At 34.2% G+C, this 21,390-nt stretch overlaps 2 protein-coding genes across 3 annotated transcripts in view; both read left to right on the top strand.

Moving 5' to 3' along the window:
- The window catches only part of dnah12 (dynein, axonemal, heavy chain 12), a 53,363-nt gene extending 40,193 nt beyond the window's left edge, over window positions 1-13,170 (top strand). The window contains exons 54-73 of the mRNA XM_056449494.1: window positions 25-170; window positions 270-484; window positions 707-899; window positions 2,217-2,409; window positions 2,495-2,667; window positions 2,753-2,893; window positions 2,993-3,151; window positions 3,244-3,388; window positions 3,481-3,631; window positions 5,204-5,457; window positions 5,540-5,680; window positions 5,757-5,894; window positions 7,233-7,466; window positions 9,151-9,339; window positions 9,440-9,543; window positions 9,627-9,831; window positions 11,845-11,982; window positions 12,069-12,160; window positions 12,256-12,323; window positions 12,919-13,170. Of these exons, the coding sequence (XP_056305469.1) occupies window positions 25-170; window positions 270-484; window positions 707-899; window positions 2,217-2,409; window positions 2,495-2,667; window positions 2,753-2,893; window positions 2,993-3,151; window positions 3,244-3,388; window positions 3,481-3,631; window positions 5,204-5,457; window positions 5,540-5,680; window positions 5,757-5,894; window positions 7,233-7,466; window positions 9,151-9,339; window positions 9,440-9,543; window positions 9,627-9,831; window positions 11,845-11,982; window positions 12,069-12,160; window positions 12,256-12,323; window positions 12,919-13,112 (3,273 nt within the window). The 3' untranslated portion in view covers window positions 13,113-13,170. The remainder of the gene's footprint in view (window positions 1-24; window positions 171-269; window positions 485-706; window positions 900-2,216; window positions 2,410-2,494; window positions 2,668-2,752; window positions 2,894-2,992; window positions 3,152-3,243; window positions 3,389-3,480; window positions 3,632-5,203; window positions 5,458-5,539; window positions 5,681-5,756; window positions 5,895-7,232; window positions 7,467-9,150; window positions 9,340-9,439; window positions 9,544-9,626; window positions 9,832-11,844; window positions 11,983-12,068; window positions 12,161-12,255; window positions 12,324-12,918) is intronic.
- Window positions 13,171-13,924: 754 nt separating this feature from the next.
- Window positions 13,925-21,390, top strand: part of asb14b (ankyrin repeat and SOCS box containing 14b) — a 13,410-nt gene continuing 5,944 nt past the window's right edge. Inside the window, exons 1-5 of one of the 2 annotated variants that reach the window (XM_056449812.1) lie at window positions 13,929-14,388; window positions 17,217-17,341; window positions 17,415-17,467; window positions 19,279-19,410; window positions 19,972-20,130. In XM_056449812.1, the coding sequence (XP_056305787.1) occupies window positions 17,223-17,341; window positions 17,415-17,467; window positions 19,279-19,410; window positions 19,972-20,130 (463 nt within the window). In that variant the 5' untranslated portion in view covers window positions 13,929-14,388; window positions 17,217-17,222. Of the gene's footprint in view, window positions 14,389-17,216; window positions 17,342-17,414; window positions 17,468-19,278; window positions 19,411-19,971; window positions 20,131-21,390 lie in introns of both variants that reach the window. The other variant, XM_056449813.1, reaches the window with a different exon arrangement.

The following is a 21,390-nucleotide window of genomic DNA, read 5'->3' as shown; positions in this document are numbered from 1 at the left end:
TTTATTCATTTTTCTTTTCTTCAGTCTAAGAAGATCCCATCCTCTGATGACTTCTCTCTAAGTAAGACGCTTGGAGATCCAATCAAGATCAGAGCCTGGAATATTGCTGGCCTGCCCACCGACAGCTTCTCCATTGATAATGGAGTTATAGTGAGCAACTCCAGAAGATGGTATGACTCAACAAAGCTAAATCCTTTCAAAATCTTGCATTTGCATTACAATTTAGAGCCGAAATGACATGTTTTACAACCCCTTTGTCTCTTTCCCAGGCCATTAATGATAGATCCACAGGGCCAGGCTAACAAATGGGTGAAAAACTCAGAACGGGACCATAAGCTGAATGTGATCAAGCTAACTGATGCTGACTACATGAGAACACTTGAGAACTGCATCCAGTTTGGTACTCCACTGCTGCTGGAGAACGTTGGAGAGGAACTCGACCCCTCATTAGAACCACTTTTGCTCAAACAAGTTTTCAAACAAGGTGTACTTCAAAATAAAATCATTTAAATGATTAATTTGATTGATTTAACTGGCAGGATGTGTTGACACATCTTCCTTTCTTTTGGTTCTTGTGGTCTGCACTAAAAAATAATAATTAAACATTTAGTAAACTGCACTTACAGAGCATACATTACTATTTATGTTAATCAAAACAAGTGTAAACATACTCTGAAAGAATGTAAACTCTTGTTTTTAATTGTAGGCGGTGTGGACTGTATCCGATTGGGTGAAAGTGTGATTGAGTACTCGGCTGACTTTCGCTTTTACATCACTACAAAGCTGAGGAACCCTCATTATCTGCCTGAGTTAGCAACCAAAGTGTGCCTGTTGAACTTTATGATTACACCAGAGGGCCTTGAAGACCAGCTGCTTGGCATTGTGGTAGCAAAAGAGAGGTAATTTATAAAACAAAATGTATACAAATATGCACAACTGTTCTGGAGCATAAATGTAATGGCATTCATTCATTAATAGTTGCACTCACTTTATTTAATTTTGGCATTTTCATATTTTCCTCACAATTTCTCCTTAATTTTTGTTTTGCAATGCAAAAATATGCATGATCTAATTTATATTGAATATAAAACTGTCTAATTTTTTTGTTTACTCAAAATCACATTTATTTATTTATTTATTTATTTATTTATTTATTATCTTTCATAATTTTTAAGCATTTTCCCATTGAATATTATTAAAATAATCCATGCTTTATTATATGGAATATAAATGAATCACATTCATACACACATTTATTTATAATTAATTGATTATTTACAGTAGTGATTCCCAAACTTTTTTTGGGAATTCCCCCAAAAAATATTGTAAGGCCCCCGCCACATTTAATGATATTACCGCTCATGGATGTGTATGACAAAAAATGTTTTTTTCAAACAAACGGTATGTTTATTACTATAACGTATGCTTATGCACAAATAATAGCCTAACATAAAATCTAAAAGCTACTCATTGGGACTCTTTGCCTCGAAAAAATTGAATAAAACCATAGTTTAGGTATCTATCTCGTGTTTCTATCTAGCATTTCGTGTTTCCAGTATTGCTAGTGCTGTGACCCGAAATGTTTGGAGCTTTGTCACCTGGGTCCAGTATGCTTGGGTCATTACTATTAGCTGCTGAAGGCGAATCAGTGAGACAGAGTCTTTTTTGTGTAGTATGAAATACAAATATGTCCATTTTTTGATCAGCCAGGGGATAAAAATGAACTAAGGCAACATGATCGCTCTCCTAATTGTCCACTGCTAAAAAATATGCTAAAAAATATGACGTTACCCCCCCACAGAGCTCACTGAGGCCTCCTTGTGGGCCGGGACCCACTGTTGGGAACCGCTGATCTACAATATTTTACATTTTGCAAACTGGCTAATTTATATGATTTTGTATTATCCAATTTGTACAAAAATATGATTTTTAGAAAAAAATAAGCATGAACTTCACTGGGTATAACCTAAAAAACATAAATAAGACTTTATTAATTAGCCATTGATTCTCTTAAACTTAAAACACTAAGGTTAAGGTACATTAAGGTAGTACATTAATACAATTACATTAAGGTAGTATGTCTTAATGTCTTAAATCTTGAGGTATGACAAATAAATATAACACATTTCTTAATGTAAAGCAGTTTGAGTCATCAATTTCTTTAGAGTTTGATTTGGAATTATTGTCCCTGTATGAAATTTCCCTTTTGTTTTCAGGCCTGAATTAGAGGAAGAGAGAAATGCCCTGATCCTTCAGTCTGCAGCCAATAAGAAGCAGCTTAAGGAGATCGAGGACCAAATCCTGGAGACTCTGCAGTCCTCAGAGGGGAACATCCTAGAAGATGAGAGTGCCATCCAGATCCTAGATGCTGCCAAGATCATGTCTAATGAGATTACCAAGAAACAGCAGGTTTGGCGAAGAGCTGGTTTAGAAATAATCTTTTTATTAATGCCATGATTACACCTGGTTTAACCACTGTGAATTTATTATTTAGATTGCAGAGAAGACTGAGATTGAAATAGCCGAGTCGAGGGAGGGATACAGAGCCATCGCTAAACACTCCTCCATCCTCTTCTTCACAATCGCCGACCTGGCCAACATCGACCCCATGTATCAATACTCTCTCAACTGGTTTGTCAACCTCTACGTCAACTCCATTCTTGACAGGTGGGGAATAACTGCACACGAGTTTACAATTAACTTTTTTCGTAGAATTTTTCCTTGCATTTACTCGTTTACATGCCTTTCACAGCAACAAATCAAAGAATCTAGAGAAGAGACTCCGATACCTAATTGACTATTTCACCTATAACCTCTACTGCAACGTGTGCCGTTCGCTCTTCGAGAAGGACAAACTACTCTTCTCGTTCCTGCTCTGTTCTAACCTACTGCTGTAAGTTCAAACAAATCAGGCTTTGTGTCACTGTTATATTACTGTCGAAATAATATATAGTGTTGAATAAATCTGTGCAATGAACTTGATCTTTCCAAGGGCTAAAAAGGAGATTGAATACTCGGAATTTATGTTCCTGCTGACGGGGGGTGTGGGACTACAGAACAGCGTCCCCAACCCTGATCCAAACTGGCTCCCTGACAAGAGCTGGGATGAGATTTGCCGGGCCAGTGATCTTCCAGCTCTTAATGGCCTTAAGTATGTCAACTTAAATGAGTCAAATGTTATATTTGCATGTTACATCAAGCTTTTTGCTGCTGATGATGACTCTTTGTTTGGGTTGAATACAGGGAGAGCTTTATTAAGAGTCCTGAGAGTTTCCTGCCCATTTATGACAGCAAGGAGCCATACAACACAGCTTTGCCCAAGCCCTGGTGTGATAAACTCAACGAACTTCAGAAGATGATCATTTACAGATGTCTTAGACCTGATAAAGTGAGCTCTTATTGAGTTAACCTTTACAATTCAAATGATTAACATTCTGCATTACACCTGAACAATGATTGTACTTTTTCTATTCTTTTAAGATCGAACCAGCAATCAGCAAGTTTGTGACTGACAAACTGGGAAAGATATTTGTTGAACCTCCTCCGTTTGACCTGAGTAAGAGCTACAATGACTCCAACTGCACCATTCCACTGGTGTTTGTTCTCTCTCCTGGAGCAGATCCTATGGCTAGTAAGTTTAAACGGGACAATACCTTTCAGTCATTTAGGGCAGTGTGTCGGGAATAAAAACTGTACCTAACATTTTCTAGTGTGAACTCTAAACATTAGTTTTGAGTGGTTTGTTTTTTAAATAAAAACATGTTGAAGATTATAAATATGCTGGTGGACCGCTAGTTATGAAGACTATATCATTAAACATTTTTTATGGTGAGTCAGGGTTCTTGAAAGTGGGCAATTCATGTAATCAATACTGATTCACAACCTAAAGAGATGATTGAGATGCATTACATAGTGCTGCTCAATTATGGCCAAAATCGCAGTCACTAATATTTTGAAAGGGGACTGCCTGCAGACTCGGTGCAGATGGAATATGAGCTGCATCTATTGCTTTTTAATGTGCTCACCTAATCCCACCCTTAACCCTACCCCTCACAGTGACGTCACTAGCTCCATTGAGTACATTGTGTCATTGTGTCTGAATCTCAGCTTGCATCATAAAGGCTGCATCGTGATACTATAGAATATTTTGGTCAATATTGTAATCACGATTCATTTAAACAATTATAGTGGGGCTGTATGACCAAAACTTTTTGTATATATATTGAAATTGAATTAAATTGAACTTTGCCTTTGAAAAATTGAAAAATGCAACATGCCTTCTACAGTAAGAACCGCAATACTCTCATGGCAAACCAAGGTAGTAGCAAAGACTATAGAATACACAAGACGTGTCACTTGTATAGTTTTTATTGGGGAAAAGTGTAAAAGTCAATGTGACGAATAAAGCCCCGCCTAGTAGTACAGGCGCCAATCATCGATCGCTATATGGAAAATAAAGCCCGCCTTCTAGTGCAGGAGCCAATCATTGATGATTCTCCGGGGGAGGAGCTTGTACCAGATGTGAGTTTCTGCAGATTTGGACGTTTAGAAATGAAACTAATTAGACAGTAGTTGTTTAATTGTATTGGTAACTTCTAGTATGAAATGTAACCATAAGTTTGGCAAGCAGATTTGAAGAACTTCCCCATTCAAACAAAATGTCCGAGCATACTGCCCATAAAGGTGTTTCAAAGATGGCCGCCGAGTGAAATTACTTGCTTTAAAGGGACTTTGGTAGTGGTCAGTAGGAATTTACCCACTGTCACTTTAAGAGCCGCACAGATCTGATATACTGGTATACATTACACATTTAAATTCTCAACTCTTTTATTTGTTTATTAATTTATTGATTTAGTAAATAACAAACAGGGTTATTTGTGAAAAATCACTATGCGCTGCTCTACATTTGTACCATTTAGGCAAGCGCCTTAATTTAAAAGATGATGCTTCAAAAATCGTGGTATAGGATTTTCATGTGAAATGGGGCTTTGTGAAGAAATGAATCCAGACTGCAGGAAAAGGGGCAGGATATGATGCAATGAACGATTAATCTCGATTATTGTTTTTCATAATTAATGGAGGCCAAAGTCTAAAATTGCATTTCAATTGATTTGTACAATTCTAGCATTACCTACAATTGAAGTAACAATCTTTACAGTTGTGTTGTGTAATCCAGGCTTAAATAATTTTGCCCTATGCCCAGGTCTGTTGAAATTTGCCAATGACAAGAACATGGGTGGCTCCCAATTTAAATCCATTTCACTGGGACAAGGCCAGGGTCCCATAGCCGTGAAGATGATACGCTCGGCCATGAAGGACGGCACCTGGGTGTGCTTACAGAACTGTCACCTGGCCGTGTCCTGGATGTCCACTCTGGAGAAGATATGCGAAGACCTCAGTCCTGACACATGCCACTCAAACTTTCGTCTTTGGCTCACCAGTTACCCATCACCCAGGGTAATAATTCATGGGTCCAGTCCTTAATTGGTAATCATCTTCCTCAGTCAGTCAGTCAGTTTGTGAGTTTATTTGCTCTCAGTTTCCAGTGACCATCTTGCAGAATGGGGTGAAGATGACCAATGAGCCTCCCACTGGCTTGAGGTTAAACCTGCTGCAGTCGTATCTTTCTGACCCCATCTCTGACGCTGACTTCTTTGCAGGATGTCCTAAGAAAGAGCTGGTGAGTAGAATGACAGTTTGTCGGCTTATGTTGACTGTCCCTTTTGTTTCTTCTTGTTATTGTTTTTGTTATATAGGTCTGGGAGAAACTCCTGTATGGGGTTTGCTTCTTTCATGCCCTTGTGCAGGAGAGAAAAAAGTTTGGGCCATTGGGATGGAACATTCCCTATGGGTTTAATGAGTCTGACCTGCGCATTAGTATCAGACAACTGCAGGTAAAGCACTTGCATTTGCATCACATTATCATTTTGACCATGTGATAATTTCTGTAATAAACATGCCATAGAATGAAAATTGGGACATATCTTGGAATAGCTATATGATAACTTAAGCTGAAGAAAAAAACTTTTCTTGAGTGAAAGGACTACAATAAAACTTTATCATGCAGAGGTTGATATTATTTTCTGCTTCTGTTTTCATATATATTAAAGCTTCAAAATACAACTCCAAATAGATCTCTGTGTGTCCCTTTTGTTGAGTATAATTATAATTTAGCCTATATTTTGATCAACTGCACAACTTTGGGCAAAATGGTCAAAACCAAGCCTTTCATTCTAGGGGTTATTTTTTGGTTATACAGTTGAAGTCAGAATTATTAGCTTCCAGGTTTATTTTTTTTCCCCAGTTTCTGTTTAACGGAGAGAAGATTTTTTCAATACATTTCTGAACATAATAGTTTTAATAACTCATTTCTAATAACTGATTTCTTTTATCTTTGCCATGATGACAGTAAATAATATTTTACTAGATATTTTTCAAGACACTTCTATACAGCTTAAAGTGACATTTTAAGGCTTAATTTTGTTAATTAGGTTAACTAGGCAGGTTAGGGTAATTAGGCAAGTTATTGTATAACAATGGTTTGTTCTGTAGACTATCGAAAAAAATATATAGCTTAAAGGGGTTAATAATTTTTAAAATAATCTTAAAATAATTTTTAAAAATTTAAAAACTGCTTTTATTCTAGCCAAAATAAAACAAATAAGACTTTTTCCGAGAGAAAAAATATTATCAGACATACTGTGAAAATTTCCTTGCTCTGTTAAACATAATTTGGGAAATATTTTAAAAAGAAAAAAATTCAAAGGGGGGCTAATAATTCTGACTTCAACTGTATAAGCATATAAAACCGTTTCTGGAGAATTTTTTAACTTACCCAGCCACATACCTATTATGTATCTATCAGAGAACAATTAAAAATATTGAATCAGTGCACTCTATGTCACCTTTATTTAAACGTCTCATATTTTAAGCACTTTACACTGCACCACGGACACAGACTTAATAATAATAGGGTCAGACAAATGTCACAGAGAGTTGATACAATTGTGTGAATGCATGGTAGTGAAAAATGTTCAAATAATAAATACTGTTAAGTTCTTATTTCCCTTTTTCATCATAGTGTAAAAAATGAAGAATAATATCTTGTCATAAAAGTTTTTGAATATCTGGCATATGTTTTGACATTCAATTCAAATTAAAGCAGAAACAAAATGAAATCTCTTGAAAAAAAGAGCAAACAAAAGTCATTTTTTGTTGTCTTTGTTCCTCAGCTCTTTGTGAACGAGTACCAGGAAGTTCCCTTTGAGGCCATCACATATCTCACAGGAGAGTGTAACTATGGAGGACGTGTAACAGATGACTGGGACCGTCGCCTCCTCATGACGATCCTCGCTGACTTCTACAACAAAGACGTCATTGGCCACCCACGCTACTCCTTCTCCCCTAGTGGCAATTATCACGCACCTCCAAAGTCCATTTATGAAGACTATGTAGAGTTTATCAAGGTGCAACTTTCATTTGGTTATTCAATTCTCAGTTCTCAGGTTTATTTGTATAGCACATTTTATGATACATATCATTTCAAAGCAGCTTTACAGATAGCAAGCATGATTTTACTTTATAATTTAAAGTAATGTGGTTATCAGAGGTTACTTTTTCAAAGTAATGTCCATATTGCAGAAATATACAGTTCTGGGATTATACAAACATCAAGGTAATGATGGTATTTATGAGAGATGAACATGATTAAAGCAATGATTTCATTATGTGATCATGATTATTTATAATGTAAGGATACATTGATGCATCAAATGTGGTCCACGTTAGTGCTTTTGTCCTTTCACTAGTGTTAGGGGTTTGCTAAACTTCTCTGCAGAGGCTGGGTCCAAACTGGAGCTTTCCTAAAGATGACTACAAACTTTCCTGAAACAATTCGCAATTATGCACAATACAATACATGTCAAAATGATTATTACTATTATTATTAATTTTTTAATTAATTAAGTGCTGTTTATTGGAGAGATGTCTTTCAGTACACTTTTAAATATAATAATTTTAATAAATAATTGTTAATAATGATTTAATTTCGTCTTTGCCATGATGAGAGTACACATTTTTCTAGTTATTTTGCAAGATACTAAAATTCAGCTTAATGTGCAGTTTAAAGGCTTAACTAGGTTAATTATATTAACTAGGCAAGTTGGGATAATTAGTTTAGTAACTGGATTAGAGTAGTTTGTTCTGTAGCCAATCAAAAAATAAATATTTATATTAATAATATTCTAAATATATAATCTTAAAAAAAAACTGCTTTTAATCCAGCCAAATTAAAATACATAAGACTTTCAGAGTTGCCAGATATAGGTGACTTTTCCAGCCCAAAGGCTGTCCAAAACGCACAAGAAAATTCTTAAAATATTAGATATTATTTTATTTCATTTTTATTTATTTAAATCGAAATTAACCTAGTTACTTTAACTGTTATCATTTTTAACCATACAGCAAGCAACACCAGCAGTCACACAACTGCAGCATAACTACGTCTCATCGAAACACTGCCCCCTCTCACCCACACACTGCACTTAATGTTAGAGTACTTTCGAAATGGGGTATAAATTCATCTTATTTGGCGTTTTCAATTCTTTTGAACCTAATTAGGTGCTGCTTGTCAATCAGGCAAGACTTCTGTTTGTTCTTGTTGTCAATTGTGAAAAAAAAAGATCGATTAAAGTGTCATGATAAACTGCTGTGAGTTTAACGGGTGCTGCGAGATGCGCGTGCACACGAAGGGGAGTCAGATTTGTCCGGAGAGTCCGATTTTGATACAACTTTTCTTCACCTCCTCTTGCGGGTGGACCCAAGAGGTTTGCGATATTCACTGGTCACTACTAACTGAATAGAGTAGGAGCACATGGTTATGTTTTGTTGAATAATTTGCATATAAAAGTTACGTTTCAAAACCACCCAAATTTTGTTAACCGGCCTATGCCATTTTTACCCGCACAATCAAATTTAAAACCGCCCAATTGCATGTGTAACGGCCCACTCTGGCAACACTGAATACTTTCTCCAGAAAAAAAATATAGTAGGAAATACAGTAAAAATGTCCTAGTTCCATTAAAAACTTGGGAAATATTTGAAAAATAAATCAAATTTCACAGGAGGGCTAAAACTCTGTATGCTCCACAGAAACTCCCATTTACCCAGCATCCTGAGGTGTTTGGCATGCATGAGAACGTAGATATCTCCAAAGACCTTCAACAGACAAAACTCCTGTTCGATTCCCTCCTTCTGACCCAAGGTGGAGGCTCAAAGGGCGGAGGCGGCTCTAGCGGAGACAGCACCCTTCTGGACATTGCTAATGACATCCTTTCTAAAGTAACTCATACTTTATTAAATTATACATTGTTAATTGGCATATAAGAGCAGTTTGCATATGTGCCAGTGATTCATTGACATTCCCATTTGGGCCATGTAGCTTCCAGGTAACTTTGACATCGAGTCTGCCCTTGTCAAGTTTCCTGTGTGTTATGAGGAGAGCATGAATACAGTGCTTGTGCAGGAGATGCAGCGCTACAACAAGTGAGTCCTTTTAGATCCACATTTGCTAATTCAGTGAAGATGTATATTGTATTGTAATTTATCTCCATGTTTTCTTCTCTCAGTTTGAGCAGTACCATACGTGTGAGTCTGCAGAACCTGATAAAGGCCATTAAGGGGCTGGTGGTGATGGATGCAGAGCTGGAGGCTGTAGCTGGCAGTCTGCTGGTGGGGAAAGTGCCAGAAAAGTGGGCCAAATGCTCCTATCCCAGTCTCAAGCCATTGGGTAGCTATGTCAATGACTTCCTGGCCAGACTCAAGTTTTTGCAGGTCAGTGACCAAACACTGTGTTAAAAAATCTTTTGTTTTGCAAAAATTGTAATAGTGAGAAAAATTGTGCAGAATTTGGTCAACTTGTATTTGAAACACCAATATAGCTATATTATATTGTAGATATTAAATATTCTTCTTATCATTCATTAATTTTCCTTCAGCTTAGTCCCTTATCTATCAAAGGGCGCCACAGCAGAATGAACCAAAAACTATTCCAGCATATGTTTTACGCAGTGGATACATGCAACGGGTAGAACATCCAAACTCAACACAGAAATGACACCTGGCCCAGCTGGGAATCAAACCAGCAACCTTCTTGCTGTGAGGCGACAGTGCTAACCATGAGCCACCATGCTGCCATTCTTCTTATTATTACTGTATATATCATTATATTATATTGCAGGAAATATACATAGTTCATAGAAACACAAAATTATTTGTTAGTGATTTATAAGATGCAAGTCAGAGGCAACCAGCACTTTCAGACATATGAAAACATATACAGACATACTAAGTGAGTATCTGTGATGATATCCTGATGAGTTTTTTGAAGTGAAACAATGGTCTGTGCAAGAATAAATACATTTATAATATTATAATGCATTTTATGAATCACTAAGGACTACGGTTTTAGGTAAAGATTTTGTTATAATGTTTTACTGAAGAAAAATCACATCTTACATTGCCTGTGGGTGAGTGAATTAGCAGAAAATTTAGAGTACAGCAAATTTAGAGTATAGTAATTAGTGCTAAATGAGGCCCAATAAAGTACTGAAAACATAATACAGTACATTAACACACTTTTCAGAAGGTCAACATGTGTTGATCCTTTTTTATTGGTCACATGAAATATTCTAATTTTGTGAAATACTGGATTTGAGGTTTTTTTTTTCATCTTTAATCCATAATCATTCAAATTGAAATAAACGAAGGCTTGAAATATTTCACTTTGTGTGCAGTGAACTAATATAACACACATGTTTCACTTTTTGAAACAAATCATTGAAATAAATGGACTTTCCCTCGATATTCTAATTTTTTGGTACATACCTGTATTGACTGTAATAAAATATTTCTTGAGTTGCAAATGAGCATATCAAAATAATTTCTAATGGACCATGTGATGCTACTGGACACTAAAATAATGACTGCTGAAAATCCAGCTTTGCGCCACTAATATTCTCCTAAACAGATCTCAGAACACAATGTACACAATGTTGCACAATATTTCCAATCAGTTCCTGGAGGGCCACAGCTCTGCACGGCTCCAACCGCCTTCAACTCGCACCTTAATAGTCTTTATACCTGCCTTCCAAATGGTACACTATACACTGTGTACTTATGCACTTACACACTCAACGGCATAGTATATGTATGTAGTGTCAGCCCAAATGGAACACAATTTTTTTTTATAAGCGGAAATTCAAACTGTGTCCCTGATGACGTTTAATGGTTGCCAAATTAGTGAAATGAATGACCAAAGTACCAAATAATACCTGCCATTAGTATAACCGCATTCACCAGTTGGAGGTGGTATAATCACTTTATTAGGAGAATTTTGCTTTCACAATCTAAAATAAATAAAGCAATTTAAAATGAGCGCCCGAAAGCTCCGCCCCTTCTGCTACGTGAGCAAAGCTGCAGTCGTTGAGTGTGTGAAGTGTCTATCCTTCCACACTTCATTTTAACGGTTGAATAAGTGCATCATCTGGGTAATTAAAGTGTACTTAGTTTTCAATGTGAACGCACTACTTGCACTATTTATACTACAAAATGGCATAGAATAGTGTATAAGTGTGCAATTGGGGACGCACCTTAGTAGTTTTGAACACCTTGATTAGTTGGGTCAGCTGTGTTTGATTAGGGTTGGAGCAAAACTTCGCAGAGCTGCGGCCCTCCAGAAATCCGGTTTGAGACCTATGATATACAGTGTTACACAATAACATTCACTCTTTTTGATTGAATCCGGTAAATTGATTGGAAATAAGTTGTGTCTTGTTCTTTTTTTAGGACTGGTATGACACCCAGAAGCCCCATGTATTCTGGTTATCTGGGTTTTTCTTCACCCAAGCTTTCATAACAGGCGCCTTGCAGAACTACGCCAGGAAATACTCCATCCCCATTGACTTGCTGGGCTTTAACTATGAGGTTCCCTCCGTTACATTTGTCTTTAGGTTTAGAGTACATTCATTTGAAACATTTTGAGAGCATAATTTTGTTCATTATTGCTTTAGGTTCTGCCGTTTGACACCTCCGACTCGTCTCCAGAAGATGGAGTCTACATTCATGGCCTTTTTTTGGATGGAGCGCGATGGGATAAAAAAAGGCAAGTGGTATTTCCTTGATTGAAAGAAGAATGACATGATTATACATAACCATATTTGTCTGATGAGTTTTTAATGCATTTTTTCTTGCTTGCAGTGGAGTGTTGGCCGAACAGTATCCCAAAGTTTTATTTGATGCAGTCCCTATCATTTGGATCAAACCAAGTAAGATCATACATTTTACAGTGCTCAGCATATATAAGTACACCCCTCATAAATCTATCTTTTAAATTCATATTTTAATAGGAAGCTAGACAATATTATATTTGGGCATATACATCAGATTAGTCAGTACTGAAGCCAAATCTGGAGATTATCTAACAAAATAACTTACGATAACAGTCCAAAAATGAGTACAGCCAAATTTCTATGTTATAGAAAAACATTAAATATAAATTTAAAAAAGAAGAAAAATCAAGAGAAGCAAAAAATGTAAAAATTTAGTTGAAATTTCGTAGGTTGTAATCTTTTTTCCAATATTTAGCTTGGTTTTAATCATATTATCTTTCAATTTCTAAATATGTTTGGTGACTAAAAAAATATTTTAATAAATATATCTGTTTTATAAATCTGTTTTGTTTAAATGCACCAAAATACATTGCCTATATTCACTGAGAAATGGATACAAATATTCATTTTCTAAATGGGGTGTCACTCAATTATGCTGAGCACTGTATCTGATTAACTACATTCACATTAATTATTTCATTCTCTTGTATTTCATTCTTTTATTCATAAATCTCACTAATTCTGTCTTCAGCGGACAAGAAGGCCATGGACCAGCCCCATGGTGTCTATGTCTGTCCCCTCTACAAGACCAGTGAGCGTAAAGGTACACTGTCCACCACTGGCCATTCAACCAACTTTGTGATCACCATGATGCTTCCTACCAGCAAACGTCCTCAGCACTGGATCAAGAGAGGCGTAGCTTTGCTCTGTCAGCTGGATGATTGACCACAAAACACTTTAAATTCTGAACCAGCACTTTATTAACTGTTCTCACACATGTGGATTTTCAAAAGCATCTATTAAAAATAATATCTCAGCAACTGATTTTAAATTTCTTTTGACAAACACAGACACATTTTATGTGCTTGCCATCCATACTTCTTCCAGTCTTTCCCACAGTTCGCTGACTTTTGTGTTTCTTAGCCAAAAGTTGATCTCCACGGATTTTACAGAGATTTTCAATCAGGTTTACATTAGGGCTCTGGGCTGCCAATCAATTATTGTAATACTTTGAGCTTCAAGCAATTGCATTACTAATTTTGGTGTGTGACAGGTTGATTTTTGAGTGATGAACTCTCCTTCCGGCCTAATAATCAAGGAGCTTTTCTGTCTTACCATGGCTGGCGCAATAATATTATACAGATTCTAACTGGTGGTGCAAGTGCAGGGCAAGCCTGGCGCTTTGTAATATTATTGCACCTGCTGGAGCTATGGAAGATCAACAAAGTTCCTTAATTATTACACCAGAATGAGAGCCTATAAAATAGCAACCTTTTATTTTCCATTGGTCTTAGTTCACAATTTAACTACTATTTTTTTATTTAAAAATGATCTTAATACTTTTTTTGAAGTGAGATGCTAATGTCAAATATAATTCAATGATCTATGCTAAGCTAAGCTAAGCTAAGCTAAAGGTGCTTCTGTCAGACTGCTAGATAAGCTGAATGGATTAAAAAAATTGTAAAACTCACTCTAGGTGAGTTGTAAATGAACCTGTTTCCAAAAACGTGCGTTGTTTCTTTAAGCACAAAGGAAATGTAATTATTTCCTATAGGTAAAAAGGAACAATTTTCTTTCTGGAGTGATTTAATAATTCATACATCAGAGTGTTAATGTGTGTCTCTGGTGAGATTGCTTTATTTAATCAATGCACATCTTCCTCTTTCTCTGAGACTACAGGTTTTATATCGTCCACTGTGAATTGCATGGCATGTGGTGAAGGTTCTGTTCAAGCTGACATCTGAACACAAGCGAAAGCGTGGCGCACTGCATATGCCTCTAAGAACATTATCTCTCAGGTCAGCTGTCTGCCGGGCTAGAATTGCAAGACTGACTGTCACGCAGTGCAGTGGGTCAAAGCCAGGTGTTGGTTGGCTGGTCCAGGCTCCATGTATTTTTATCCATACGCTGATATAAATAGTTGTGCGAGCGTAAAGCAACCAAAAACACAGTACAGATACAACTGCCACGACTGTTTTTCAGCATTTCCTGTTGCCTTAAGGTAGAAGGAACATTTGCCTTTCAATTAAGCCTATGTAAAGAGATTAGTCTTCCTGGAAAATAGGTTGCATGGGATGTGCTGCATGTTTACAAAACATTCTGATAGAAATCAGACAGTCATTTAAGGACTTAATCATAGATGATAATTGTGATCTTAGGCTGTTTTCTATATTTATTTGAACTGTGGTTTTTATATTTTAATGAAACAACCACAGAGATTTGAGAGTTGGTTGCATCCTTTTGTAATTAATGCCAGCTCAGTAGAAACTAGAGCAGATCTTTTCAGCTTCAGCTATAGTAAACCAGTGCAAGTACATAAGGTCAATACAGCCTCTTGCAAATCGATTATAACTTTGAATCCACGAGACTTAGCTTGATGCTTGTCATAACATGATATTCTGTATTGTGTTTTCTTTAAATTGGCTTGATATTGTGATCTTATTCAACACTTTAAAAAGAAATGTTCTTATTTTACTGGCATTTGGGGTTTATAGAACAAAGCATTATTTTTGTTTTACTTAAATGGTTTGTTGCTATCGGTTTCCTCAATTGGTTTGAGTTTTACAGTGTATGTTTATTATATATTTCTATACCAGCATATCCTGATGATAGCTATTGCAAATAAAATAATTCATTTTTAAGTTTTTAACCACTTAAATTAGTTTGTTTAAATCATGCTCTGGTTCTTTTTAAACTATAAAGTCTATTGTTTTCTGTATACTAAAGGCTAAACATTTTTTGTTTGTTTGCTTTGGATTATTACAGTCTTACAGGCCGCATTATTATTATTATTATTATTATTATTATTATTATTATTATTATTATTATTATTATTATTATTATTATTATTATTATTATTATTATTATTATTATTATTAGTGCAGTGTCATCAAACTGTGAAAAAACAAAAGTACACAAACTCAAATTTCTTCAGTATATACATAAAACAAACATTTTATTCATACCAAAACACACAATTAAATAATTTTAATTAATTTGATCTAAAGTGCTCAAAGGGAGAAATTGTTTGCTCCGCAATCCAAACATAGAAAACATAAAATACTACTACTATTACTACTACTACTACTACTACTACTACTACTACTACTACTACTACTACTACTAATAATAATAATAATAATAATAATTATTATTATTATTATTATTATTATTATTATTATTATTATTATTATTTTATGAAACATTGAAGCCTGTTAAAAAAATGTGTCACTTCTTGCATTCACATTTATTAGTTTATCAGACACTTTAAGACGACCTAAATGGCTCTGGGACTAAATATTGCAGTTTCAGTAAGTTTCATATTTATGAAAGATGATGAGGGTGGAAAATGTATATATATATATATATTTTTTTTTATAAATATACACTTTTTTTGCCTATACATTTATGTCTATGTTTGCTGTGTTATGGTATGGATATGAGAGTTTGCTTAGTATGTATATACTGATTTTGTGTGTGTGGATCTGAGAGGTATAGTTTTATTTTTTCAGTTTTTTGACACTGCACTAATAATAATAATAATAATAGTAATAATAACAACAACAACAACAACAACAACAATAATAATAATACATTTTTGCCTATATATTTAAGTCTATGTTTGCTGTGTTATGGTATGGATATGAGAGTTTGTTTTGTATGTATATACTGATTTTGTGTGTGTATCTGAGTGGTATAGTTTTATTTTTTTCTGTTTTATGACACTGCACTAATAATAATAATAATAATAATAATAATAATAATAATAATAATAATAATAATAATAATAATAATAATAATAATAATAATAATAATAATAACAACAACAACAACAACAACAACAACAACAACAACAACAACAACAACAACAATAATAATAATAATACGTTTTTGCCTATATATTTATGTCTATGTTTGCTGTGTTATGGTATTGATATGAGAGTTTGTTTTGTATGTATATACGGATTTTGTGTGTGTATCTGAGTGGTATAGTTTTATTTTTTTCTGTTTTATGACACTGCACTAATAATAATAATAATAATAATAATAATAATAATAATAATAATAATAATAATAATAATAATAATAATAATAATAATAATAATAATAATAATACACTTTTTTGCCTATATATTTATGTCCATGTTTGATGTGTTATGGTATGGATATGAGAGTTTATTTTGTATGTATATACTTATTATGTGTGTGTGTGTGTTTGAGTGGTATAGTTTTATTTTTTTCGTTTTATGACACTGCACTAATAATAATAATAATAATAATAATAATAATAATAATAATAATAATAATAATAATAATAATAATAATAATAATACTTTTTGCTCTTTTTGCCTATACATTTATGTCTATGTTTGCATTTACGCAGCCAAAATAAAATAAAATGAAAAAGGGTCATTATTTTACCAAAGGTTTTACAGACATGATTTAAATAATCATCAGCATGTAAAATCATCAGCATGTAAAATAATCAGCATGAAACAAAAATTAAAAGCATAAATATAATATGAAGGAAACCTAACACAAAATAAGAATAGGTTGTAGATTAAAGAGTAAAAAGTGGGAAGGAAACATTTATGTGTTTACTTTTTCATGAATTCAAACTTAAAACACAAATTATCCTGATAATGCAATTTATTTTTGGTTACATTACTGTGGTTTTGTGACGAATTATTCATATTTTCTGCTCTTATTTCTATTTTTTGCTCACTTTTACTGTTTTCTCTTTGCTAAAAGACTTCACTATAAGTGGCGAAAGTCAATGGATAAGCCATTTGTTGTTAAATCCTGGTTGCTGAATTCAATTTTCATTAGTGAAAGATGGAAGAAGTATATGATGCTGCAGAGGAGGACTGGGATGAAGATGAAGACGAAGCCACTCAATACATGATTGAACAGAGTCTCCTGGAGTACAGCAAACATGCTGATTTAGCTAACAGGTACTTCAAAATCACACCACTTTAATGCACTAATAGCAAGTCCCATGAACTAACATTTGGTGTCTTTCAACAGTGATCCATTAGACTGCATCGACCATGAGGAAGTTTTCACTGCTATACAGGCTGGTAAGAGCTTAACCCTCCAAAAATGTCCATCAGTATGTTGAAGAAGCTGAAAGATTGACAGCAAAACTATTGCAAAATTATTAGAATAGCAAGCAACCTGGGTCATGATGTACTGTGGAATGCTTGATTCTGATTGGCTGATTGTCATTCTGAGGGAAGCCCTGAGGGAAATCATTTCAGGGCTTGACTGCTTTACATTTCCATAACACTATATGAATGATTTAAGTTATTTTACAGCTTACAACTGTCCAAATGAAATAAAATCAGAACAAAACAAAACACAAAGCTTTAGGTGACGTGTAAGACATTAGTCCTGCATGACCTGACAAATGTCTTGAAATACAACATCTGAAAATGCATGAAGTGTAAGCAGAATAGTTAAATTTCACCCTGGTCTGTTGAATATTAGACAATAATGCACACTGAGGTGTAACATGGGTGCAAATTAATGTCTAATAATACAAGTGTTCATAAAATATTGAATAAAATTCTACAATAGTTGACTTTACTCTGAAAAGTAAGTAAACCCATTGCTTTTAAAAGGCTTATAAAAGGTTATAAACCCATTATATTTGAAGCGGTTAGTTGTTTACTTAAAATGAGTAAACCCATGCTTTTAAAGCAATTATTAGTTGACTTAGCTTAAAAATTTTAAAGTGATCAGTTGGCTTTACTTAAAAAAAAAAAAACTTAGTTCGCTTAAAAAAGCAAGTAAACTCATTGCTTTTACCACAATTATTTGTTGGCTTTACTTAAAAAAATAAGTAAACTTATTGCTTTTAAAGTGATGAATTATTTCGACCCTCCCAACCCCTCCAGTAATTCGCACCCTGGTTGACTGTAATTTAAAAACTGAGTAAAGCCATTGCATTTAAAGCAATTTGTATACTTTATTCAAAAAAGTGAATAAGGCAAGGCATGGCAAGTTTATTTTTATATATATATATATATATATATATATATATATATATATATATATATATATATATATATATATATATATATATATATATATATATATATATATTTATATAGCACATTTCATACACAGTGGCAAATCAAAGTGCTTTAAACAAGAATGAAAGAGACAAGTATAAATAAAATTTATAAAAATATATATTTATTTTTTATAAAAAAAAAACTGGTGAAAACAGCGTAAAGACGTATAAAGACGTACAGCGTATATATTTCAAAACACCGTTGTTTCATAATTGCTCATTTTACTCTGGGACTTCCCCACTCTGGTAACCACAACCAGACGTCTCCAGTAGATTTTTCGATTTTTCAACTAGAAATCGAAAAGTTAAGCTTTACAGCTCTATTTACGTGATGTAAACATTGCCTCACAATTAAGTAAAAAAACTATGTGTATTATTGTAAAAATTAAGATGTCTTAGGTGACATTAAAGTAAAAATTAGGATGAACAGTCAAACAAATGACTTTTGCTGCTTGTTTAAACTACTTATTTAAAATCAGTTGAAACAACTCGATTCTTTTCTAATTTTTTATTGTTTTATGTTCAATCCACTTAAATTTGTAAAAACTATTAAGTTAATTTAAGATTAGATTAAATTAGATTCAATTTATTGTCATCACACATGTACAAGTACAAGGCAACGAAATGCAGGAACTTAATCGACTTGCATTGAGACAACATAAAGGAATTGTGTGGAATCCAGTATTTTTATAGTGCAAGTTACAACTGGTATGAATTTACAGTGTATGAATTAAAATGTGAAGGACAAACTCATTAAAACCCAGATTTATAGACCAAATGGATCTTACTACTTAATGTTGGTTATAATCTCAGGTAATGAGGATGCTCTGAAGGTCCTGGTTCAGCAAACAGAGGCTCTGTCCAATGCAGACAGCAGAGGCTGGATCCCACTGCACGAGGCAGCGGTGCAGCACAAGCGGAGCATTCTGGAGATCACCTATTCAGGTACTTGGGGTACCTTATTAAAGACCACATGAACCAAAGCTGCAACTGTCTTTTTTTCTTTCTTTTTTCATACTAATTGTGATGCAGTTCCTAGAGAAACTGAATATTAAATGAGAAAACTGTAGACGTGGCTTGTTTTTTCTACTGCGAGCTGATTGGATGCAGTAGTAAAGTGGGTATTTCATTCAGAAAGATTCCGGAAATAGGCTTTAGAATAGCTGTTACATCCTAACAGACACATCCTGCTCACCATTTCTGTTTGTTGTCAAAACTGACAGTTAGAGGGTCCTGGTTATATGTTAACCATGCCCAATACATAATCTGTTCAACTGTTTAACACAATTTAACTGAAAAGATAAAACAGGAAGTGCATTTTCAGATTTCAGTCAAAGATTACTAGGGCAAACACTTTTTTTCTTAATGACATGCACAGATGAATTGTTCACCACAAAACTAACAATGTGAGCTAACAAAATCATATGGTTAGTTTTAATTATATGGTTCGTTTCGAACACCCAAAGATCATGTTTAGTTCTTTGTGAATGCGATTTCCTTTTTCAGCGTCTCCTCAGGGCTCAGGGAAATGCCGGACACTGAGAGGGGAGACGCCTCTGTTTCTTGCCGTTGTTCATGGTCTCAGAGATAATGCCACATTCCTGCTGCAGAACGGCTGCGACCCTGACTGCAAAAATGAGGAGGGTGATTCTGCACTGGTTGCAGGTGTGGAAGGCTATTTTTAGCATAGATAGTAGCATGATTAGTAGACATACATTCCTCTTTAGATTAGAGATACTGCCACTTTTAGAGACAGATTACAGATAGAGATACAGGTTTAGAGATACTAATTGAAGTTTAGCACACAAGAGAATAAAGACACAAGACAAACATATCAGTACAATACAAGATAACCCAGAAGGAAAGAACCTAAATAAACATATATGTACATATAGGAAAACGGCCAATTTTATGTATGTCACATATATATATATATGTTTATATAAGTTCTTTTCGTGTGGGAATAGTTTGTTTTCAAACCTGTGTTGGTAATCATTTGTATTTTAAACTGTGCATTTGTCTCTTTGCTTTTACATTTAGATGACATTTTCAGTAATTCATATTATACAAAGCATCTTTAACCTTCTGGTTCTCATGAGTTATTTTTGACAGAAATACTTAATACTTAGGGTTTTATTCTTAGAATTTTTTAATTTATCAATGTGAAATTTGGTAAAGGTTTTGAAAAACTGATTGTTTTTTAAAAATGATACAATAATGGATATATAGCGGGGAAAACAAGTGAAGAGTTCAGATGCAAAAACTTCTAAGTGGTATCTGATATTTTCTTCTAAAAAGGCCATTTTTCTGAGACTCCTTTATTGATGTTTACTTATTTCACATTAAAGGCAATGAAAATAACATATTAATTGACATAAATGGGAAATTACTCAACTGAAACATAGGAGATTAAGAAAAATGTAAATTTTAGGAGAAAAATTCAGATGGCACCTAGCTTTTGCATCTGAACTCTTCAAATATTGAACACGTCACCATTTTTCATTTCAACATATTTGTAAAGGTGCTGTTGACGTGACATTTTCCCAGGATGTTGGTAACAACCAAAAGAAATTTATATACAGTTAAAGTCAGAATTATTAGCCCCCCTTTTAGTCTGGAAAAAAAAGTCTTATTTGTTTTATTTGGACTAGAATAAAAGCAGTTTTTAATTTTTTAAAAAACATTTTAAGGTCAAAATTATTACCCCTTTTAAGCATTTTTTCCTGATAGTCTACAGAATAAACCATTGTTATTGATTAACTTGCCTAATTACCCTAACCTGCCTAGTTAACTTAATTAACCTAGTTAAGCCTTTAAATGTCGCTTTAAGCTGTATAGAAGTGTCTTGAAAAATATCTAGTCAAATATTATTTACTGTCATCATGACAAAGATAAAATAAATCAGTTATTAGAAATGAGTTATTA

The sequence above is a fragment of the Danio aesculapii genome, chromosome 23 (assembly GCF_903798145.1).
Source record: "Danio aesculapii chromosome 23, fDanAes4.1, whole genome shotgun sequence".
NCBI classification, from domain to species: domain Eukaryota; kingdom Metazoa; phylum Chordata; class Actinopteri; order Cypriniformes; family Danionidae; genus Danio; species Danio aesculapii.
Note: the sequence above shows the minus strand (reverse complement) of the source record. Positions and strands in the feature narration are given on the sequence as shown.